The 25355-nt window shown below is 40.1% G+C and overlaps 1 protein-coding gene across 5 annotated transcripts in view; it reads right to left on the bottom strand.

The window, feature by feature from the left end:
* The window catches only part of FAM3C (FAM3 metabolism regulating signaling molecule C), a 50561-nt gene extending 33893 nt beyond the window's left edge, over positions 1 to 16668 (bottom strand). For 4 of the 5 annotated variants that reach the window (XR_002825643.1, XR_002825644.1, XM_004386542.2 and 1 more), the window contains exons 1-3: positions 16534 to 16668; positions 4878 to 4933; positions 116 to 220 (exon numbers count right to left, since the gene is read on the bottom strand). Coding sequence is in view for 3 of the 5 variants with exons in the window: in XM_004386542.2 (XP_004386599.1) it covers positions 116 to 220; positions 4878 to 4890 (118 nt within the window). In the remaining 2 variants the exon portion in view is untranslated. The remainder of the gene's footprint in view (positions 1 to 115; positions 221 to 4877; positions 4934 to 16533) is intronic. The other variant, XM_023740908.1, reaches the window with a different exon arrangement.
* Between the last annotated feature and the right edge of the window lie 8687 nt (positions 16669 to 25355).

Below are 25355 nucleotides of genomic sequence, written 5' to 3'. Positions count from 1 at the left end.
TACTGTTTCATGAGAAACTATTTGTTCTGTAAGCCTTCACCTGAAGTACAATAAAATATTAAAAAAAAAAAAAAAATGAGAGTTAAGAAAGGTGGGTAAAAAAAATGAAACTTACCAAATAGATTTCCTAAACTTGCATCCATTTTTATTTCAAATACTTGAGATATAACATAAAATGTCAGTAAAAATACTGCCACAGCTACTACCAACTTCGCCGCACCTAAACAGAGGGCAGGAAATAATTCAGCATGAGTCGATGAGCCTGCAGAATTCCACTACTCATTGCTATGCAAAATAAAAGTTTCACATAAAAAATTACTTCTACTTTTTATCTATTAGTTAATTATACCTGAGTTACAGGAAAAACAGTACTGACACTCCATCAAGATAAGGTATTGTCCTAATCAAAGAATTATCATATTGGCTAACTATTTAGACACAGGGTTGCCTGAGCTGTCTGTCCAGTTTTATGTGCAAAAACCATTATATCACATGAGTCACTGTCAGACTGCAGAAAAGCATGTCACCGCTCTTAGAACACCACCACCAAGTTGTTGGATGACATATCACTAAGCCTTTTCAAATATAAAGGGCAATATGGGGGTGTTACAAAAACACTGGCCCTTCTGGAGACACTGAGGTGACAGACCAGGATGTCCCAAGGCAAGGTTCTCCTAAGTGAAATGGAGCAGGTTTGCTGTCCTGTCACCAACCAATACAACTCCTGAAGGGGCAGACTCCCTCCTGGTTTGGGGAACAACAAAGTCTTCTTCCTCACAGTTAATACCTAGCTAAGGCAAAGCCTTCTACAGGGTTTCTTCCTATGCACTCTTCCAGGACTTAAGTTGGCACCTATCACATAAGCCTCATGACATGGTTATATGGTAACCTTCACGTGAGCAGGCTCTGGGTTCTTCCTACTTTTGTATCTTTAACTATTTCTGAGTGCTTTACAAGTAGTTAGCATTGAAATTTGTTTAATACGAATTATTATTTTTGCTTTTCTTCAAAATCTAAACAAATCTACGAAAGAAAAGTGCAAGGTAGGAAAGGAAATGGAAAATGAGAGGAAAGAAACATTTTTCTCTTACCCTTAGGATTTCGGAGACATTAGGTTCTTCAAAAACAACAGGATACTTGCTTGTGCAGACCACTCCAACCCCCTCTCTTACCAAAGGTTTAATTTGTAGTGATACAGAATGGGTAAACAGGATCATGACCACCTCATTATACTTGAGAAACAAAGGCCCAGAGGCAAGGTAACTGCCTGAGATGACAGATTAAGTTAGTGGCAGCGCAAGAACCAGGGATCCTGATGCAGACCAGTACTCTGCACAGTACTCTACTCTAAGCCAAATCATCGCATTCAAAAATCACCACGAAAATTCAACTTATTGGGTAAGGAAGAATAAAAAAGAAGTAAATTCACTCTACTTTCTATAAACCTAAAGACATTAGCACTGCATTCTTAGAGAGGAAGAAGGAGGATGAACTGCTGAGGCTTGAAAAGCCTTCAGATGTAAGACTTAACCAGCAGAGTCTCAGAGCCTACTCATTTCTCATTAGAAACAGTCTATTAATATAGAAATGAGGTGGCAATGAGGAAGTCATAAACCCCCTCTCCTGTCCCTTGTTTCCTACCTTCTTTGCTCCAAAAACTGTGCCTTCCTGTTTACGACAGCAACTACAAGCTGCCTACGCTTTTAATACAAAAGAGAGCCAAATTCCAGCACGCTCTGAACTCTGCTCCCAAGGATCTAGCCGAGTGCCTCTTATACAGTAACATGCTGAACAACCGCTGATACCAAACTCACTGCCATCAAGTCCATTTCAACTCACAGGGACCCTACAGGACAGAGCAGTACTGCCCACAGCGTTTCCAAGGCTGTATATCTTTACAGGAGCAGAATGTCACATCTTTCTCCCATGGAGTGGCTGGTGGGTTCGAACTGTCAGCCTTTTGGTTAGCAGCCGAGCACTTAACCACTGCACCACCTGTTTGCTCCTATTTGCTAAACAGATGAATGGTAACATGTAGCATATTTCTTCTTGAGCATTTAAGACTAAGACCCTGAACATGAAGAGTATATACATAACACATAATAGTCTTAACATCTTATTTTCTAGCAATTGTGGGCAAATGCATCTAGAGATAACCTTTCTCTGGTCTTCAAGCAGATATATGAAACCTCGATTATTGAAGATTAAGATAGTAAAATGATTAAAATACCAAGTTTATAATAGTTCTGGACTAAATTCCATACCAAGCTAAACTGTACCTGAGACTACACTAACCAATCTATACACCAACACACACTCACACACACGCACACTTATAGCTACCGTGAGTGTCTACTATAATCTCATTTGCACAGCTTTTCAAGACATTATTTTCATTTTACAACTAAGGAAAACACGGCCAATAAAAGTTTAGATCACTTGCCTAAGGTCACATACCTAGTCAACGGCAGAACTGAGTCTTAAACCAAGACCTATGCACTTATGTTGGATGATCTGAGGCCCTCAACCCCACCCTGTCTCCTTAGAAAGCCATGTTGACACCGTGGGCCAGTCCTTCTCTCCTTTACAGCATCATTCATCCCTAGAGCAGAGGAGTATCAAATCCATAGACAACTATCCATTTAGCTCCGGAGCCAACAAAACTGCCTAAACAAGAACATAGAGAAACAAACTAGATCGACTGTTTTCTCTCTTAGGAATTTTCATTGGAAATACAGAGTCAAGTTAGAAGGATGCACAGAGAAGGCTGAGAAGTAGAAAGAATTGGAGCCATAAACTCAAAGTTAGGACAAAGCAAAAACCAGGAGGAAAACAAGAGGTATAAGAGAGAAAAAAGTTAAGACATAGGGATACTAATGGGTAACAGAAGACAGATGATCCCTGAGAAAAGGGGAAGACAAGCTGAGTCTCTGTAATGGTGGAGTTCTGGGATTTCTTTGTGGAGGGTAACTCCAGAGCTCGTCTGAATCCAGAACCCCCATCCAGTTCTGGGGTTGGAAGGGCCTCACCATCCAACACTTTCTTCCCAATTTTTCAAAAATCAAAAGGCACAAACTTCAGACCTTGTTTTCACTGTAAGAATGATGGCTATAGGAATATCTCAAAGTGACCAGGGTAATTTTTTTTTTTATTAGAAGAAATTATTTAGTTAAAAACAATAAGCTAATAACCCATCTTCCTTATTCTTTCATTAATGGTCCCTCAAGATCTATACTAGGAATACTGCCAAATGCAAAATAAGCACTCGGAATAATTACTCACCAATTAACCTGGGTATCAATTGTCACCATTAGAGAAACGGATTAGGTAATAGAGTTAATTTCAAGGGGAGTGGATTTAGAATTACATAAGAAAGAGAAATATGCTTTATTTCAAATCATCATGCTTAATAATGTACTTTTAAAATCATCTGGAGATAAAAACATCTGGCTAGCTAACTTGTAGTGACAAATCTCTGGTCCTGTTGCATTCGGACATCACAAAAAAGATGGTGCAACATGTTTTTTTTTTTAAACACAAACAGGGCCTTGGTTCTGGTGTATTTTTTCTTCAGTAATTGTCCAGCGTCTTGGCAAAACAGAGATGTTTTGTCATGACAAAAAGACTAAGATTTTCAAATGGGTTTATTTCCAAAAAACCCACTAGTGTCTAGTCAATTCTGACTTACAGTAATCCTATAGGACAGAGGAGAACCTCCCCATAGGGTTTCCAAAGCTGTAAATCTTTACGGAAGCTGACTGCCACATCTTTCTCCTGCGGAGCGGCTGGTCGGTTTAAACTGCCAACCTTCTGGTTAGCAGTCAAGCACTTTAACCACTGCACCACTATGGCTCCTTTGTTTCCACAAAAGCACTTATGAACTACCCTTACTTATCTTTGATGATGTTGTTCATGATGTTTAATCACCTGCTCCTAATTCTATACATTTATGACTGAGGTATGAAGACTTGGTTGTTCACCCACCTGCACTTTGGGCACTTCTAAGAGGTGCCCCCACAGGAAAATATTTTGTCTGCTGATGAGACAGTGATAATTAAAAGAAAGACTACATATCTTCATTTTGAAAAATTACAAGCTATCTCCTACGCTGGGGACATACTTGTTAGAAATTTCTATGTAAAGCGTGCATATCTTCCGGGGTCTTGGCCATGCTGGAGGAGGGAACACACTTCTGTTCACTGTAAAGCTAGAGAGAGGGCATCAGTCCCTCCAGTTATTTATGAATCTCTCTTTTCATGTTTAAAGATAACTACCTTGATACTATAAACATCAAGTGATGCTATTCAATGAATATGCTGCATAAGAAACAGATCATTGCTCTTACATAGAACCTCACTTACGCAGACTGAAGTTTAACAAATACATGGCCACTTGAGCTAAAATACATATTTTATTGAATCCTTTACATAGACTAGTTTTAACTGCACACAGGTAAGATTTAAAGTTTTAAACTTTACAACTTATTTTTCTCAACAAGTTAAAACTTTGCAAAAAAAAAAAAAATACCAGCCCCTGGTTGGCAAAATTATTCTTTACATAGACATTATTCGGCACATAAGCTTAATGCGTAAGAACGTAAAACATTAAAACCATAATTAAAACATTTAACATTAATAATTTCAACAAAAGTATGTGCAAAAAAAAAAAAAAGTATGTTAGCAGTACTTATTAAATGTCCAATCTGTGATTTGCCACTTACATAAAAAAGGTAAAAAGGCTAAATAATGATTTAGCTTGCTACATTTCAGCTCTACCTTCACTGTAGATAAAGACTATTTGCTCTCTCCTTTGGTCATTACTGAACAAACCCGTGATACAAAAGGCAAAATTATTTCTACTGAATTAAATTATCTTACCTGCCACCCTCATGTTTGCTTTTTCAGTCTATGGCACTTTCTCATTAAATAAGCTCCTAAAATCAGAAGAAAAGGCAAACATCATTAGGTCGAGAATGGAACATTCCTCCTCAGATTAAGTTTGATTTCATTTGTATTTTATACATTAAGCCAAATAAATGTCATGGCATTTCTAAGTCTTCTACCACTACAGACATTTAATGAAAAGACTCATATCACTGGGCCGGTCTCCTTCCACTGGACCATAATTGCTCCCAAGAGGTGCGTCTGTGTCTTACAGTGCTCTGTCCCCAGCTCCCCTAACAGAGTGAACAAATGAGTGAATATCTGCCATCAGGTATGTGAAGAGAAGAAAATGCCTTGTTATTCTCAGCGATAAGGAACTTTTCATGCTGAGTTCCAAACCTTCTGTTTTCAGATGAGATTCAAGGAGGTTAAACTGCTTGTCAAAAGTCACGGAACTAATTATTTGTAGAAATGGGGCTAGAAGATAGTTCTGCTGGCTCCATGTTCCAGGGCTCATTCCATATACGATGCCATTTCATTCTGGTATGGCATAATTCTGGCTTTGCATTTATAGCAAAAGCTTCTTACTTTAATGCCAGGATCCTCTTCCTCTTCACGGTTTCAATTCAAGGTTTTTAAAAATAATCTATTTGGAAGTATAGAACTGCAATTGTAAGTCTTCCATCAATTATCACTATTGACAGTGTAACACTATACATCAAATAGAAGAAACTGTTCTTTGATATTATTTGAATACCAAGAAGAAACAGATGCTGGGGGAAAAAATCTCTATGTGTACGTGCGTTTCTCTCCTAAGAAAGAACTTAACATAGATGAAATTTTAGAAAAGGAAAAACAAGTGAGTTTGATAGGAAATCCATGCCCAAGTTTAGCTGACAGCTTCCACAGCCAACTCTTAGACACCTACTGGAAAAGAAATCAAAAGGAAATTTTGATTAATAAATTATATTAATCCAGAAATACCTATTCACCAATAAAGAATAAGGAGAGAACGGAGTGTTCAACAGGACCCAAAAGGCTCCAAGGCTCTTATGGTAACCCGCTTTCTTCCGCCCAATCTACCCTGAAGAAAATACCAATAAACTAAGTTGAGAGTTATTCATTTCTTTTCCTTTGTTTGTTATGTAAACACCTTCCACATGATAGGAAAAATCCATATCCTACGTCTATTTGAGCTAACTATCTAGTCAAAGTCTCCAGGAAAATACTAAAAGTAAACCAGAGATACAGAAGTATCCAGACACCATTACATAAAAGCAGAAAAAAATCCTCTGGCTACTCAAATGAAAACCCCCACTGGTTATAAAGCCTCTTTTGGCTTCTAGTGAAACTGAACACTGCTTTCACAAAGCACCTGTGCCTTTCCTCTGAGCTCATATTCTAAAATAACTACAACCTTATTTTAGTGTAGCCTAGGAAAATTTCTTTGCAAGTGTAATGAACAGTTGAGCACCATGCACTTGGGGTTCAAGTTCATTGCTTCCATTACCTGCTATATATAGAGGCCACATCTGTACAATTACAGACACTGCCTCATTTGTCTACCACCTGTTTGCACCCTCCAACAAATCTGCTTCTAAACACATCACTGCTAAGACCAGCAACTCCAACTGTCTAGCTGAATACAAATGTTTTCCATTAAAATATCTGAGAATAACACTTAATTTCGCACTGCCGTCGAGTCGACTCTGACTCATAGCGATGCTACAGGACAGAGTGGAACTGCCCCATGGGGTTTCCAAGGAGATGGTGGATTCGAACCGCTGGCCTTTTGGTTAGCAGCCAAGATCTTAACCATTGCGCCACCATAACACTTAATCAGATCTCTAAACTAAAATCTCATCAGTTAAAAAATGTGTTATAGCTAAGATTTAATTTTATTTGCTTAAAAAGCAGATTAACAATGTAAGGCTATAAATCAGCATAAGGAAAAGTGTTTTGAATATATTTGATAACAAACCCAGTAGCATGTTTACAATGTGTTAATTCCAAACCATTTCTAATTTGTCTTCTTAGGAGGGCATTTAAAAAAAAAAAAACTTTCCATATAACGATCTTAGGGGGAAGAAAAAACCAAACAACCAAAAGGTTAATCGAATTTGGTATAAACATCAGGTTGAACCTCTAACAATCAAATGATGCTAGAACAGGTCCAAGGAAAATGAACCTAAGAGTCCAACGGAGTAAAAACACTTTTGTTAGACATTCAGAGCTTTTTAATCCAGAGGCAGCAGGTGAAAGGGTTTATAATTCAATCTTATGTATACATTAAAAGGTAGATACATAGAAATTAGAGCCATTTCCCAAACACCATGACACTGGCGGGAGGAGAATACTTTTAGGACAGATTTAAAGAAAAAAACTTGACAGTACACTTATGAAATACACTTGCCCCAAAACTGTAGTATAAACTAAAACAAGTTGCAGTGTTTTAGATAAATAACATAAACGAACCATATCGGGTTGCTAATATGCACAGTGCACAATAATCTCAGAGTCCACAGAAAGGAAGGCCACCGTGATGCTCCTAGGCAATGAAACACTAATTATGTGACCCAGGGGGACACTGGTGTTTCAATGGTAGAATTCTCGCCTTCCATGTGGGAGACCAGGGTTCGATTCCCAGCCAATGCATCTAATGCACAGTCGCCACCTATCTGTCAGTGGAAATCTGCATGTTGCTATGATGCTGAAAAGGCTTCAGTGGAGCTTCCAGACTAAGAAAGACTAAGAAGAAAGACCTGGCGATCTACTTCCAAAAGTCAACCAATGAAAACCCTATGGATCACAATGTTCTGATCTGCACAATGTTCTGGGGATAATGCAGGACCAGACAACATTTCGTTCTTTTGTGCACAGGGTCACCACAGATGGCAGGTAACAACAACGTGACCTAGGCCTGTGAAGGAGACTTTAGGCTCTCATATTGGCACACTGAATTTTTTTTGGATGTTCTATAATATAAACTTTTCCTTTAGCCCAACTATCTACTTTAGTCTAATTTAATGAAGTTGTGTTACTTCAGTAGAAGTCAGGCCACCATGTGAAAGGAGGCATCATCCTAGATTCGATCAACTTCAGGAACAACAGAGATAAAAATACAGGTCAAGGGATACTTCCTTTCTCTCCTTCAGTGGGCTGGAGCTACACTAGGTAAGTTACAAAAACAGCATTCTATATCCCCAAAATAAACCATAAAAAGAATTATTTACTACAAGGAGAATGTCTTGTCAGGTATCATAAACTAAGTAATAATGCACACAGCGGTGTGATCTTCCCAACAGCCTTCTAGCTGTAATGAGATTTAGACAGTTTTATAGACCAGGTCAAGGGATTTGTCTGAGGTCACATGAAGGGTAGGCAAGAAGCTGACACTCTAAACAAATCCACTTCCCTGGCAGCTGAGCTGCTAAGTGACGCACTCTAATATGAGAGGCTTGTTGACAAAATGCCACGCCAATCAATTGGGCTTTTGTGAATGGCTCTGGAAATTGCTAATCTCTGCTGCAAATGAACCACTCCAGAGATTTGACAGTTTGTCAAAACGACTAAGCATGTGTGCCAGAACCTCCCTAAAACAGAAAAGGTAGAAGCAGCTGAGATATGTACACACATCCGCTAATGTACTTAATATTAAAAAACAACAATCAATTACACCAGAAGAAAATACTCTAAGTTATACTCCACAAATAGAAAGACGCTATCGCTCAGCTCCACGTCACCTCAGAGCTGGCCAAAATAATAATCTTAACAGAAACTGAAACAAATGAGTGAAGTTCAGACAGTTCTTACATTCATGTGAACTGGGGCTTTTCAAGAGGACGAAGAAAAAATTTCAAGATGCAAGTAGACAGATTTAAAGTATATTTACGCCCCTTCCCGATCAGAATATAAAAGATTACATTTTCAGTCCCAGAGCAATTAAAGTAAAAGAGGAAAATGAGAAGACACTGAAATGAAAAATATGCTGCAACCAGAAGTGTCACCAGGGTTTACAAACAAAAATACGACATTAGAAAACGATTTGCAATAAATATCTGCATTTACGTGCATTATACAGAACAAATATCAGCACACATTTTCTATAAAGAACCAGGTAATAATATTTTAGGCTTTGCAGACTGTAAGCCTCCTCACAATGACACAACTCTGCCATTGTAGCTCAAAAGCAGTCACAGACGATGTAAGTAAACGAATGGGCATGATCAGGCTCTAAATAAAAAATTATAGACACAAACGAATTTCATAGGCTTTTCATGCATCACAAAATATTCTTTTGTTTTTTTTAACCATTTAAAAATATAAAGACCAATCTTAGCTTATGACCATTCAAAAAACAGGTCCATGGATTGTACTTTCCCAGCCACTGAAACAGATGAATAAAAAACTTGCCTGACCAACATTTTCTTGTTGAACTATCTGCAGGAAATAAATTCCTACACGACTATGACTGTTTCCTCTTAAAAATGCTACTGCAAGAGTACATTTCAAACAATCTCAAATTCTGTGCTTTCTCTGTGTTCATCATACATTTTCATGATCAACTGCTTTCCATAGAAGCATATAGTTCATGAGAAAAAACAGGCTGTATCCCTCTTCAAGGAGACAGTGGCAGCTCAATGGTAGAATTCTAGTCCTCTGTTCTGGAGACCCAGATTCGATTCCTGGCCAATGCACCTCATGTGCAGCCACCACTGTCTGTTAGTGATGGCTTGCATGTTGCTACAATGCTGAATACAAGTTTCAGCAGCATTTCCAGAGTAACATGGACTAGGAAGAAAGGCCTGGTAATCCACTTCCAAAATCCAGCCAATGAAAAATCCTATGGATCACAATAATCTGATCCACAACCGTGCACGGGGATGGCAGCATTTCATTCCCCTGTGCATGGGGTCACCATGAGTCGGAGGCCATCTCGAGAGCAGCTAATAACATCCCGCTTCAAAAGGAAAAGAAAAATATCCTTCCTTTCCTATAGATGAAGCTGTCCATCTAGAGCGAATACAGGAATAAATCTAGACTCTGGAAAGATTTTCAAAGCAAGCCCAAGAGATACAAAAAAATGTACAAAAATTAATTTTTTTATATTCCATTTCACTAACTGTGAAATTATGTTGATAGGAGGAAACTGATACCACTGTGTCCGTTATATAGGCATTTACATGGGAATGATGTTTGATCAACTTGTGAAATTTCAATAGTTTTTAAAAACCTTTTCTTTAATAAAAAGTTATCAATGTAGTAAGTGGATGCAGAACGCTCTCAAGTACCCTGTCTCACCCAGACGTCACCATACACACCTGTTTGTCCAGCTGGATAAATTTTTAAAATAACATAATGAAGAGGGGTGTGAAGATGGCATTCATTTGAAAAAAATTAACATTTAAAAAGTTAGTATGATATCCGAGCCACTATCATTGTGCTATTAATACTGTGAATTTAATAGAATTTGGGGTTACTGACACTAAATGCTTAAATGAAAAAAGTACTAACTTGAGAAAGTATTTTAGTACTACTGAGACATTCTGATACTGAAACCTAGAAGATGCATCCTTTTAAAGGAATCTACCATTTTACACTTCCTACCTACGCACACATAGGAAACCCTGGTGGCACGGTGGTTAAGAGCTACAGCTGCTAACCAAAATGTCAGCAGTTCGAACCCACCAGCCACTCTTGGAGAGAAAAATGTGGCAGTTTGCTTCTGTAAAGATTTCTATCCTTGGAAACCCTGTGGGGCAGTTCTACTCTGTCTTATAGGGTCACTATGAGCTGGAATTGAGTCAACGGCAGTGAGTTTTTGGACCTTACAACTAGAAAAGCTATCTTAGGTTTTTAAAAGAGTAAACTAACCTTATACTTTGACTAGGGAGAAAAAGAACAAAAGTTTTGTTTTTTTTTTCCCTGTGGGGAAGGGAAAAGGAAATCTGCATAAATTCAAGAACACTAAGAATGATCAATTATTCAAAAGATCATTGAGGGAAATGCTATAAATATATCCACTCCGTCTGGTGAAGTGGCTTCCAGAAAGGTAAGGTTGCAAAGCAACAGAACAAAAACTTTGAAATAATGGGTCAACAGAACCAATAAAAGAAATTTTTTACAATAAATGTTTTTAATGTTCCCTTAAAAACCTTAGGAAGAGAAGGATATTGAACAATCTAAGCCTGGCTTTTTAAGTTATCTGAACCAGGATCATATGGCTTATTTTGTTAAGTAGCATCACGGAAAAGAGGATTAATATCTACATGTGGCTAAGACACAGGATTAAAAGTTTACTTTTAGAATGCAAGAATGAACCAGAAAGTTTTGTAACTTCACCTGGACTGCTAGACAATGCTAGATGTGAAGCAAATTGGGATTGTACTGGGTGGATTTCACTCTCCTTCAAAATGTACCCTAAGCTGTTTAAGGGCAAACACAGAATTAAAATAAGGTTTCAATTCTCTTTGTTGAAAATAAGAGAAGAGACTCCCCCTCCTTTCAGAATTCACTTCAGAAAATTTGTATATCCTTTCAGTCACTCAGAGAAGTATATAAATCAAGGGTATTTCCTCAAGGACAGGGGAGCCACCTCTTTGGAAATGTAATCATCAAGGAAGATCATCACCCCCTTACCTCCCAGTTTCCAGAAGGGAGATAAGCAAAATTTCAGGCGGCTCCTGCCACAAAGGTATTAGAAAATCAGCAATTTCATCTTGAAGACGTGGATGTAATGAGCTGTATCCCCTTAGCTATACACAGGCTATGACTTCCTTGCAATCTCTTTAGCTGACTGTCTGTGATGCACCACATTCTGGTTTAGTGCTTATCCAACAACCCTCTATTTTACTGATTTCTAAGGTGCACACAGCTTCCCTCATTTTAGCATGGCTGAAATTGGGATGAGGTTTACAACTACATTTTTTGTATACACATTTTATGTATATATAAAACCCGTAAAATAATGGCCTACCTTACATACTATGGAATCTCAGATCCAATAAAACATTGTATCTAGTTCTCTGAAGTCCCAACTACAAAGTTACCCACAGCCTGGGAACCAGAATCAACAGTGCTTTTTAAAATGCACATTCCTGAGCCCTTCCACAGACCTGAAGAGTCAGAATCCCTAGGAGCGGGGATTAAAACTCTTGCATTTTTAACAAGTTCCCCAGGTGGTTCTCATTCACGCCCAGGTGTGAGGACTTCAGATCTACAATGCACCGATTCCAACCCGCAGAAAGTTTAGGAAAAAAAGGGAGGCAGATAAGGGCCATAAAAGCCCAAAGGTAAAATTCAAATGAGAAGAATTTTCATACTTTCCGGAAAATGAAAGGAAATTAGCCTGCCTCCAGCCAGGTCCCCTGGGAGGTGGGGAGGAAGAGGTGAGGAGATACAGTGGTGAAGTGAAGGACAGAAAGGACTACTTGCAATGGTTGAGTACTGTACTAGATTTAAAATTACCTAAACGTTTTCTTGCAGTTCTTCTCATTTACCAAACCAGAATTGTGCTTAAAAAGTTATATTCCAGCTGAAGAAATGAAATCGTAATCATATGTCTGTAACCAAGAACACAAATAGACCAAAAACAGAAAACAAGACAGACCCTACAAAGTGACATTTAATTCTGACTGCTTCAAGTTTCCACGAGAGCGTGTTTAAACAGTAATCTACACTACCTTAATCTCACACTGTACCATCCAGAGACAGACGCAGAGAGAGAAGACGGATAGCGACTGGGAACAGTGGCAAAAATAAAATGAAACATAACTATTAGAAGTTGAACATAAGCAGAGTAAAGAAGTGTCCAGTTCATAAAGTACAAGAGATTAGAGAAAGGCATACATTTACATACAATGTAATTATCTTTATCTAATGCAACTATTTTACATTATATCAGATGACAAATTACAGGTTCCTGTTTTGAATAAATGTTTAAGAATTCCCCCTTATATATCCAGTCCACTGATACTGTCTTTAAGTAGTCTCCACAAATGAAGTGAGCCTGTCAATCAAACCTTCTACCCGAAGAAAGGAAGGAGTGGAGCGGTTCCATCTACCTGGTCCCTGGAATGAAAGCAGTTTTAGCACACTATTTCTACCACAAAAGCTGAAGGCAAGTTAGCAGCCATTTCTACATAGGTAGTAAGACACTTGTAATGTGCGATTTTCTGAAACATGTCAAAAAGAAACAGCTGCCATTGAGCTGATTCTGACTCATGGCACCCCTATGTGTTTCAGAACAGAATTGTACTCCATAAGGTTTTCTGATTTTTTAGAAGTAGATTGCCAGGCCTTTCCTCCAAAGTGCTTCTGGGTGGGTTCAAACCACCAATCTTTCAGTTAGTAGCTAAGTGCTTAACCACTTGTGCCAGCCAGGGGCTCCTGGGTGGAAACCTACCAACTGAACCAATTTAAAAAAAAAACAAAAACATTTATGTTAACCATAGGTCATTCAAAACTCATTAAAGTTCACTTAACTGATGGTAATGAATGGTATCACTAGATAGTATACTTGATACCACAAAGCACCTTAACAAGGTTTGCAGAACTTATGACCACAGTCAGCTTAGGTCTCCTCTATTTCTTCACATAGGTTTAACTGACAGGATTATTTGTCTGCTCTGGTGCACTGACTCACTGCTACAGATGTCCATATAACTCTTTCTCACTAGCACACAAAATCTCACCAGAGTCGATCTATGGATAAATGAACAAACAAAATGTGGCGTATCGATACAATGGAACATTATTCAGCCATGAAAATGAATGGAGTACTAATAATACATGGATGAACCTAGAAAACATTGTTAAGTTAAAGAAGCCAGACACAAAAGACCACATACTGTACGATTACATTTATGTGAAATTTCCAGAAGAGGTAAATCTATAGAGAAAGAATGCAGATTACTGGGTTGCCAGCGGTTGGGAGAGAGGGAGTGCCTGCTTGATAGGTTTGGTGTTTTCTTCGGGGTGATGAAAACATTTTGCAAGTAGACAGAGGTGCTGGTTGCACAACACTGTGAAAGTACGGAACTGTACACTTTGAAATGATTAATTCTATGTTACGTGAATTTTACCTCAATTTAAAAGTGAAAGAAAAAAAATCTCAACAGAACAAAACTAGAAAAATCATGAAAACAGATGAAGAAATTAACTAGATTAGTAAAAAAGGGAAATGTAAGTAATGTAACAGCTTCAATCAAATGGAAGAGGCCAATGTGGAAGAGAATGAGAAAATATTGATGGGGGTGAACTGGAGACTGGGAGGTAACAAACACTTAATTTCCTCCTCAGGGAAAGTCAGCAGACGGTAGTTTAGATGCTGCATAAAATTAGAAAACCTTTTAAAGTCTGAAGATCTTAAAATCACTTTGTTCAATCTCCCCAATCAGATTAATAAGATATTGCATGATATTAATAAGGTCAAAGATATTCATTAGTGAAGCTAAATGCACAACTATTGCTTAAAATCCAGATCATCTGCTCCCTCAGCCAGGAATCCTTCTGGATTAAGTTCAAGACAAATTTTGGTTGCTGTACTAAGCTCTGAGCAAAACGGATTTTTATGAGACCTAAGGCCTCTTCTGCTTCTTGGGTCTTGCTTGCATCTTTCAGTTTTAAGAAATGGGTATAGGCTGTCCCCCAGATTATGAAAGAGTTCTGTTCCTAAATCTGTCTTTAAGTCAAATGTGTACACAGATCAGAAGTTAGGGAGGGTTCACATCTAATGTCAGTTACTCATATGTTGGTCTTAGTATATAGTATATAGTGTACTTTCTATGCATAAAAAACATTAAAGAAACACTTTCCAGATACACGAAAACATCTTTAAAATGATAATACAGTAACAATAATAATGTTTTGATGCGTGTCACAAAGTACCACCTGTCTGCTATTAGGAACCACTGCACGTACCTCGAATTTTTAATTAACAGGTTTCAGAAAGGTTGGTTCAAAACTACGGATTGTAAGGGAAAAAAAAAGTCACTGCCTTGAAACATAAGATTCATATGATGCCCCAGAGGAAACACTTTACTTCTTACCATTCAACAGCCTTCTAGCTCTTTGACCCTCTTTCCAATTACACCTTTTCCTTTTTAATATATCTTCATAAATTATGAAAAAAATTAATTAGATAGCAATGTTCAAGGGAGCAACCCATATTAAAACTTTGTAACTGAATTGTAGTAAAACATCTACAAAGTTCTACCTGAAAATTATTTTACCCCAGGGACTCTCAGTCTTAGCTCCCTACAATAGGGATTTCAGGGAACCTTGGTCTGGGTCCTTTTAAAAAAACACCATTGTTGATTCTGAGAAGTCCCACGGTTGAGAATCGCTGCTTTGAACTCTTTTTATTTCTTACTAAAATACATGCTATTCTTCAATGAGATAACGTTACACAGAACCTCTGAAGAAAGCTTGTAACACCTGCAGAAAATTGGAAAGAATTGTGATTTAATTAATAAACAGAGAACTCAAAGAGACTGGCAGCCTCTAGAAAGAGGTACATTTGATGATCTGACCAGAAACCGGATGTTGATTATGTCAATTTCCTGTTCAATGGCATCAGGTAAGTTATTAACTTTTATTTTCTAAGTTAAATGGAAATCTCTTTGACCTCCATAATGGAATGTATAAATAACAGATAAGATTTCCAAAACCTTGGGAAATGTGAGAGTATACCACTAGTCCAACAAGATGTGAATGGTTCAAGGATCAAGGATCTGCAATCAGCATCAACCTTCATTTAACCTGACTGTTTATACTGTCATCTATAAAACTGCTAGAGAAATAAAAGAAGTTACTCCCTGGGTTGCTGTGAGAATTAAATAAACGTGCATATGAAAGCACTCAGCAGTGTCTAGTAATACTAAGTAACCACTATTATCTAGTGTCACTGTATCTTTTATACAAGCACTCTTTAGATCCCAGGCCTCGGACTAATATGTTTTTAATTAAATAAAAAGAAATAAATGTTCTCTTAATTAGATAAGTTCCGTACCACACGGAAGTTAATCAAAAAGGTGGAGAGCGATAAAACACACAAATTCACACCCGGAGATCTCCATCTGAAATTGTCAATCCATCACTCACACTATTTAGATCTAGGGGCACTAGCATTCTCCTACATGGTACAGAACTGTAAGGACAACAGCAAATGATCAAAAAAGAAATAATCGCACATCCATGAATGACAGCGAGCGAACATCAAAGGGCTGGATGGGTGTTAAAGGTCCAAAGTACCCCCAGTTTAGGGGACACTAAAACTTAACAAGTGAGCCAAGGCGGCTCTCTGGAGTGAGAAAGCAACACCCACTGCATCCCCGCCTCTCTGGAGCACAGCCTGCATCTCAGAGCGGCAGCGGAGCCCCCCGACAGACGCGCGCTCCAGGTGCCCCCGAGGCCAGAGCGCGGAGCCGGTGCCAGGTGCAGGCGCCGCCGAGCCCGGGTAGGGCACGCAGAGCGGCGATGCCGCGGCGGCGGTCAGGACCCGGCGCTGCCTGCTCCCTCCCCACGGCGACCCAAGCGTGCCGGGGCCCACCCCCGGCGGGGACAGCGGGTGTCTCGAGGTGCAGGTAAGGTGGATGTCCGCTCCCCGCGCCCTCGGCGGCGGCTCCGTCCACCTCCCCATCCGTCTCACCAGCTTCCGCCGTGCGCGCCGGTCTGCCGCTCCGGCCTGCCCGCGCTCAGTTTTGCCGGAGGCCGACGGAGCCGCCGCCGCCTCCCCCGCGCTCCGACGCTTCCTTCGGGCTCCACCACTTCCCTTCACCCACCGAGCGGCCACGGGGAAGCCAACTCGCCGTTGGGCCTTCTCCCCCACGTCCCCGCCGTGACGAATGGGCCCCTGGCACGGGAGAGCCGCGCCCGCCCCCTGGCGGTGGAGGACCGCGCGGCGCCCGGGAAGGCTGGAGGGAGGGCCCGAGAGCCGAGGGAGAGCTATGCAATCTGCCCTTGCCACGTGGGCGCCGTAGAGGCAGTGGACCCTGAGAAGGGAAAATGAGTCACACCCCTCCCCGATACACATGCGCGCGCGCGCGCGTGCGCACACGCACGTGCACGCCCGCGCGCGCGCGCCCGCGCGCGCGCGCACACACACACACCACACACACACAGTCTCTGATAGTCACACCCCTCCCGTATACACACCCCGTACACACACACACCCTGTCTCAGTCATCTAGTGCTGCTCCAACAGAAATACTACAAGTGGATGGCTTTACAAAGAGAAATTTATTCTCTCACAGTCCAGTAGGCTACATGTCCAAATTCAGGGCGTCAGCTCCAGGGGAACGCGCTTTCTCCGTTGGCTCTGGAGGAAGGTCTGTGTCATCAATCTTCCTTTGGTCTGGGAGCTTCTCTGCGCAGGAACCTCAGGTCCAAAGGACACACTCTCCTCCCGGCACTGCTTTCTTGATGGTATGAGGTTCTCATGTGTCTCTGCTCGCTTCTCTCTTTTATATCTCAAAAGAGATTGCATTAAGACACTAATCTTGTCGACCTCATCAGTATAACCTCATCACAGTGATAGAATTTATGATCACATATAATCTTATCATAGTGGTAGAGTTTACAACCATAAGGAAAATCACATCAGATAACACAATCATACAATACTGGGAACCATGACCTAGCCAAGTTGCTACCCACATTTTTTGGGGGGACCTGTAAAAGGATGGGAAGAAAAAAAAAGAGATAGAATAATAAAAACAAGAGTCAAATTTCAAATTTGATACCTACATTGGGTAAAATAACACTCCCAAATGTAGTTTAAAAACTGTTATTCAGAATTTTCACAAAAACGTGCTTTCAGAACTCTCAAACTTCATCCAGCATGTTGATATACACCAAGGGTCGCTAGTGTTCTTCCTCTTTGTCCAACCACGTCCTTCCCTGCCAACCAGTCCACGGGTCAGCTGAGTCAAGTGAATCCTAAGTTTCCACATTTCCAGAGTTCTCTTTTTCACAGCCTGTGTTGGCCTAGTGAGCAGGCTGGACCTTTGCTTAAATGCCTCACCCACAATTCCCCTACTTTCCTCTCACCCTCTGTTTTTGCCAGGAGCAGGCTCAATATCCAGATCCACGTCCCAGGGCTTTCCCTTCCTATTTTCCTTTACCCTGGAGTACTAGCATTTCTCTTACTTTACCCATGTTGCTGCAGAAGTATATATACATAACTGGTCACCAAGGAAAGATCAGTTAAGTATCTGAACTCAAACTCAGTTATGCTATAAAGACTTTGTACCGAGTGTCCTTCAGACTACCATATTTTAAATGTATTTTTCTTTTTTTTAACTTAAATAGTAGAGTTTGCACAAGGATGCTGTGTGGCAGGAGTGCATCTACGGGAGAAAATGCCGATAGTTATGCTGAAGGTTTAGATCTTTGGAGGAAAATTCTTCCTCCTTCCCTTCAGTGCTGGCATTCCCAAATCAGCTCTGGAAACAGCAAACTAAGGGTGGGGGGAGCTTAGTTTGGGGGCCAGCTTGATCCATTTTAACATGCTTTTCTTTGGTTCAGCTACAAACATACCCATTTTGTTTCTCAGTAGTTATAATTTTTAGTCCCCGGGAAACTCTAAGGAAAAAATTGCATGGCAACATATAAGAAAATTCTAGATATCATAAAAAAAAGTTTTGGATTTTTAAATGACATCTTTTTTTATTAGACTTCCTAGAGGATTCTGGTCTGAATAAGATCTTTTAATAAGTTTTCCAATGTGGCCTTTGTATCTTGGTTTAGAAATCATATTAAATAGTATACTGCATATAATAAACCACATCTAAAAAATGTATTGGAATCACATGGCCTGACTACAAAGTAACTTCTCTTTCCCTGAAATTATGTACAAATGTGTATTATAAACAGTTACAAAGATTACTGGTGGTTTCCTCAGAAGAACAGTTCATAATTCTGTCTTATAAAATATTACCTCCTAGAAAAATTTATGCCTCAGCATCATAATCTTAAAAAAAAAAAAAAAAATCGTTTTTGAAATTTTATGTGGGATTTGACCTATTTGTAATGCCAAGCAAAGACAAAAACCATGGGTCAGCCTGCACACAATTACATACCCTCCAACATACATACACACATACACACACACAAACACATATCTAGCATGTGCATAATATATACATACCATATAAGATTTTAGTAGCCCAGTGGTTAAGAGTTCAGCTACTAACCAAAAGTTTGGCAGTTTGAATCCACCAGCTGCTCCTTGGAAACCCTGTGGAGCAGTTCTACTCTGTCCTATAGGGTCGCTATGAGTTGGAATCGGCTCGATGACAATGGGTTTTGGTATAAGGTTTAAAATTTTGTATTTATCAGACCTTGGGAGAAAATACCTTAAGTTTTTCACTGCCACAGAGCAAATAGGAAAATAGTGACTACACTATTGACGTTTGTATACTTCTGAGAAAATGTGATGAGTAAGCCTCACATTAAGTCATGTAAAAACACTTCTCATGTCCCGCTGAAAAAAAAAGTCCACCAGAAAACCCTTTGAGAAGAAGCAACTAAATAAATACTGAATGAAGTTTATATTTTCCTAAAACATGATTGCTTAGGTCTGTAACTTCAGTTCTTCATCATAAACACGAGAAACCTTTAGACTAAGCAAAAAGGCACTCACTGTGACAGTGAATTAAGCATTCAAATCTCTGGTTACATTAAATTGAAATGCATTGTTTGCTTTGAAAGGCAGAAGAATAGGAGTATGTGTAACAAAATATCATCCAATTGTTAGTGTTGTACTAAGACCTGTTCCCCAGTAAATTTCATGGTCACCAAAGATAGTTCAACTACACTCCAGCAGCCTGAAATCCCATGTGGTCACAACAGGTCTAAGAAGTATTCAAGTAGCAAAACAAACAGATAAAATAAAACAAAACAAACAAAACCTACAGCACAAGTTGTTACTCTCTTAGTGTGTTCTTTTCATGTAGCATTATAACCAAAAAGCAAACCCACTGCTGGCAAGTCGATTCCAACTCATAGCAACTGTATACAACAAAGTAATACTGCCCCATAGGGTTTCCAAGGAGCACCTGGTGGATTTGAACTGCCAACCTTTTGGCTAGCAGCCATAGCTCTCAGCCACTACACCACCAGGGTTTCCACGTAGCATTATATAGTCTCTTAAATTTGTTGGACCTTTTCCCTGATCTTATTTATTTCAATATCACCTGTCCCAAGGACTTAGATAGAAACTTTGAAAACCCAGACAATGCCTTTGACTTTCAAATCTTACAGGCTGGCAATATTTCACAAGCAAGAATGATTTTCCTTCAAATTACTTGTGACCTAGAAAGGAAACTGGAATCAGCCTACCCAGATGAATTTGCTTTGTTAACTGCATTTTTTATTTTAGGTCCATTTCTTTTACAGGTTCGTTACCTTTTCCCCCCAAGAAGGTAAAACATCTGAGCTATTCTGAATCTGTATTCTGATTAAATATAAAAGATTATTTATGAATCCCTGAACTATTCATTTTTTTGCACTTTTATTTTGAAATGTTTTCTGTAGAAACACCGTGGCCTTGCTGAGGCTGTGTACATATTTTTAAGCATAATTTATTTATAGCATTTGGTATTTGGTAGAGTTCTATCCAATCATCAAATTTTCCAATGCATTCATGAAGCAAAAGCCAGGGAAATTGCTGACTTCACTTTAAAAAACCAAGAATGGGAAATTCAACCTTCAGAATCTATAGATTCCAAAATTATATAACCCACTGACCTGTTGCCATCGAGTTGACTCTGACTCCTAGCAACCCTATTGGACAGAGTAGAATTGTCCCATAAGGTTTCCAAGGCTGTAATCTTTACTGAGGCTAACTGCCACATCTTTCCCCCAGGAAGTGGCTGGTGGATTTGGACCACCAACATTTCTGTTAGCAATCGAGCACATAACTACTGTGCCACCAAATTCCCCTTCTGTTGCACACCTCCAAGCCAAACACACATACACACACACACTCCTATCACTGTTTAACTCACTGAAGGGCACGAGGTGGGAGGGAGGGATTTGGAGTCAGACGAATGAATTAGATCCTGACTCCATCTATCACTAGATGCTATCTGAGCTCAGGCACATCACTTAGTCTCTCTCCTCCAAGAGTTTCCTCCCTATTAATGGGTACGGTAATGATTGCCTCACAGAGGTTTTTCAGTATTAGAGATCATTTAGTATGGTTTTTCGTATTGGGGATGAAACCTACTTGCCGTATCATGTATATGATCACAGAGCATTCTTAAATGCCCTCACTCACTTTCCCTGATTTACATGCAAAATTTTGGTGGGACATCTGCTTCTCAGGTCAGGCTGCCAGTTGTCCTGGAACTTACTTGCATGGTCTTACTTTAGTTCTCTCCAGGATGCAGTCAGGACTCATTTTTGCAGAGGATTTTTTTCAGTTCTTCTCCAAACTACCTTTCACACACAGCCTGTGCTGATTTGTATGGGCCAGCCCCTCCCACCGCTTACCTCCTCATCTGCCCCAGCCAGCTATCATCTCTCCATCACAGGGGCTATGCCTACCGACTACTCGTGCTGATAGCTGGTCCATTTACCCTTTCCCAGGAATCCAGAGGCCATGCTCACACTATTTATCACTGTCTGTACCTGTATTTTAACAACCTAAACTGCTTACCCTCCCAAATCCTTCATTCATATGCCAAATCCTCTCACAATTCCTTAACGGGGAGAGAACTCTAACTTACTTCTTGCATGATCATCATTGTAGATCTTCATCAATCCCACCTCCCTTTGTTTTCTTTCTTTTTTTTTTTTTTTTGTTCAGTCACGTAATATCTATACAAAAACCAAACCAAGCCAGTTGACACTGAGTGACTCAGATTCACAGTGACCCCATGTGTGTCAGAGTATAACTGTGCTTCATAGAGTTTCCAGTGGCTGATATTTTGGCAGTAGATTGTCAGGCCTTTCTTCCAGGGTGCCTCTGGGTGTATTTGAACTGAGCACATTAACTGTTTGCACTATCCAGGAACTCCAGACCCTCTCATATATGGTAGGCCATTTTCCCCACCAAAAGGTTCAAGATATAATTCCTTTGTAGCACTTCTCATTTTATATCTAATTACATTTCCTTGAGGCAGGGATTGAGTGCCTGCAGCATCAAAATAGCATCTGGCACATAGAATATTTCCCCCAATGTTTATTGAATTACTAATAAATACATTTACTGTACAGGGCAACTTAAAGTCATATATGACTGTGAAATTTTAAAATAAATTTCACTTTCAAGAAAATATACCTCTCCTGACAACTACTATGGAGCCCTGGTGTTGTAGTAGTTAAGAGCTCAGCTGCAAACCAAAAGGTCAGTGGTTCGAATCCACCAGTCACTCCTTGGAATCTGTATGGGGCAGTTCTACTCTGTCCTATAGGGTCACTATGAGTCAAAATGGACTCAACGGCAGTGGGTTTGGTTTTGATTTGACAACCACTAATCTGTTACTCATCTGTGTAATTTTTTCATTGCAAGAATGTTATGAAAATGAGATCACGTACTATGTAAAGTTTTGGGCTTGTTTCTCTCTCTCTCTGTCTCAGCATAATTCCCTTGAGATTTATCCAAGTTTTTTTTGGGGAGGATAAAGTGGGGGTGGAGGGTTAGGTGGGTATGGTTATAAGAGGGCAACGTGAGGGATCCTCATGGTGCTAGAACTGTTCTTTATCTTAACTATAGTGGTGGATACAGAAACCAACATGGATGATCAGATTACATAAACTAAATGTAGTTGTTGTTAGGTGCCATTGGGTCAGTTCTGACTCATAGCAGCCCCATGTATAACAGAACGAAAGGCTGTTCGGTCCTGTGCCATCCTCACAATCATTGCTATGTTTGAGCCTACTGTTACAGCCACTGTATCAATCCATCTCGTTGAGGGTCTTCCTCTTTTTCAGTGACCCCCTACCTTACCAAACATGATGCCCTTCTCCAGGAACTGGTCCCTCCTAATAACATGTCTAAAGTGAGATAAAGTCTTGCCATCCTTGCTTCTAAGGAGCATTCTGGCTGTACTTCTTCCAAGACAGATTTGTTCGTGCTTCTGGCATTCCATGGTATATTCAGTATTCTTCACCAACACTGCAATTCAAATTCATCAATTCTTCTTCGGGCTTCCTTATTCGTTGTCCATAAGCTAAATACACACTCTCAAATGAGTACTACAGTTAAAACTGGAAAGATCTGAATGAAATTCATGAAGTGTGTCTATGTCAGTATCTCGGTTGTGTCATTGCCCTACGGTTTCACAAGATGTTACCATTTGAGGAAACTGGGTGAAAGGTGCAGAGGATCTCTCTATTGTTCTCACAACTGCATGTGAATCTACCATGATCTTAAAATAAAAAGTTTAGTTACCAAAAGAATACACACTAGAGGGATTTATGACTAGTAAAGTAACAATATTTTTGGAGAATCATATAATTTGAATGTCAGTTTTTGACAGAGCTTGAGGGATTTTAACATTTGCTGTTTTAACGAATTCAAGTAGTATGTATTATGCAAGGAGCCTGGGGCAATTGTCCCTTTAGCTTCCAAGATAAATATGGCTCTACTTTTATACCCAGAAGTGATAGAGATGAATTTCTACAAACAGTCCAAGTGAGTGACACGATATTAGTTTTCTAGGACTGCCATAACAAATTACCACAAACTGGATGGCTTACAAAAGCAGAACTTTATTCTCTCACAGTTTTGGAGGTCATACGTCCGCAGTTAAGGTGTCAGCAGGGCCACAGTTACTCCAAGGCTCTAGGGAAGAATCTTTCCTTACCTCTTCCAGTTTCTGGTGGCTGTAGGCATTCCTTGATTTGTGGCCCCATCATTCCAATCTCTGCCTCCATCTTCATGTAACTTTCTCCTCTTCTCTCTGTGTCTTCTCTGTGTGTCTCTTATAAGGACACTATCATTGGATTCAGGGCCCACCAGGATAATCCAGAATGATCTCATCTCAAGATTCTTAATTATATTTTCAAAGACTTTTCTTCCAAATAAGGTCACAGTCACAAGTTCCAGGAGTTAGGACATGGACACATCTTTTTTAGGGTTGCCATTCAGTCACTACAGCAAGCCGTGATCACTTCATCAATTCATTCATCTGAGAAATATTCCTTGAGCTACTAATAGGAATATAACTGCATCCTAGGAATGATGACCCATACACCATGGCATCTGAATATTTTTACTCACATTGTAGGGAAAATACATGTTAAAGCTTAACGATAGTAGATGCAAGGAATGCATAAATACAACTGAGGGCAGTAATCAAGTACAGGAGATCAAAGAGAATTGGTTCATCGTAAACTGGTTTTAGGTATATTTCTCATGTGCTTTATGAAGGAAAATTAGCTTGAGAAGGGCTTTAAAGTGTGGTGCTTTGCATTTCAGGCTTGAGAAATAATGCTAGTAAAGGCATTGAGGTGGAAATGACTACTGTGTCCAAGTGCAGGTATGCAGGAAATAAAACTGCCTAGGGAAAATGACCAATATTGTGGTATATGACTGGAAATTTTACATTGGGACTAGATACCAAAGGGTCATGAATAAAGAAGATTAACAGAAAGGAGAGCCAAGAAAAGCTTCTTAATAGAGGATGGCAGTAACTGGTTGTAATTGCAGGACATTGGCAGAGAAGTCCCAAAAGGCAACATCAGCTAGGAAGCTCTGGCATACAGTAGGTAAAGGACTGAGCTCATCCGACAATGGTAGGAATTGAAAGAAATGGAAGGGTATGGTGGATACCCAGGATTGGCGTCATGGGCAGGCAACGAGTGCAGTTTCACAGGGCCAGCACTCAGAAAGGCCCCGTGCTTGATTTTAATGCTCTGTGATCACAGTCTTAAAGTTCTTAACACATTTTAGCTTTGAAATTTTTTTGGTAATTGAAATCCCACGGAACAACGAGGGAAGCACATGTGCATGCATGTGTGTGGTTTGTGTGTGTCTTGCAGCCTCCCCTCACACGCAGTCCCACCTCCCACAGCCTCACCATCTCCCCAGGAAGGGTTCTCTGTCCCCACCTCTATCATCTCCTGGCATCCTGGACCCTGCTCCACTCCCTCCTCCCTGCCCCCACTTAGTGACAGCTGCTGCCCTCCTCCTCCAGTGGGGCCTGGGTGCAGGCACAGAGGATCAGGATTGGCCATGCACACCTCTCAGAGTCTCAGGACAGAGCATAGCAGTAGTTGACCCACCCCGGCTGGCAGCACCATGACTTGTTCAGTGGGCAACTCCCCGGGAGCAAGCCTCTCACCATCCCATCCAGGTATTAAGCACATCCTGGCATGGAGGCTGCAATCTCTGTAGGTCGTCATCTGCTGTGGGTGGGTAGGAGACTTCCCTGAACCCTGCCGGGACATGGAGGGGCATGAAGTGTCAATGTAGCACCTGGTGGGAGGGGTGCGAGGCACAGCCTCTGAGTGTCTGCACTC

Source organism: Trichechus manatus, unplaced genomic scaffold (assembly GCF_000243295.1).
Source record: "Trichechus manatus latirostris isolate Lorelei unplaced genomic scaffold, TriManLat1.0 scaffold00167, whole genome shotgun sequence".
NCBI classification, from domain to species: domain Eukaryota; kingdom Metazoa; phylum Chordata; class Mammalia; order Sirenia; family Trichechidae; genus Trichechus; species Trichechus manatus.
Note: the sequence above shows the minus strand (reverse complement) of the source record. Positions and strands in the feature narration are given on the sequence as shown.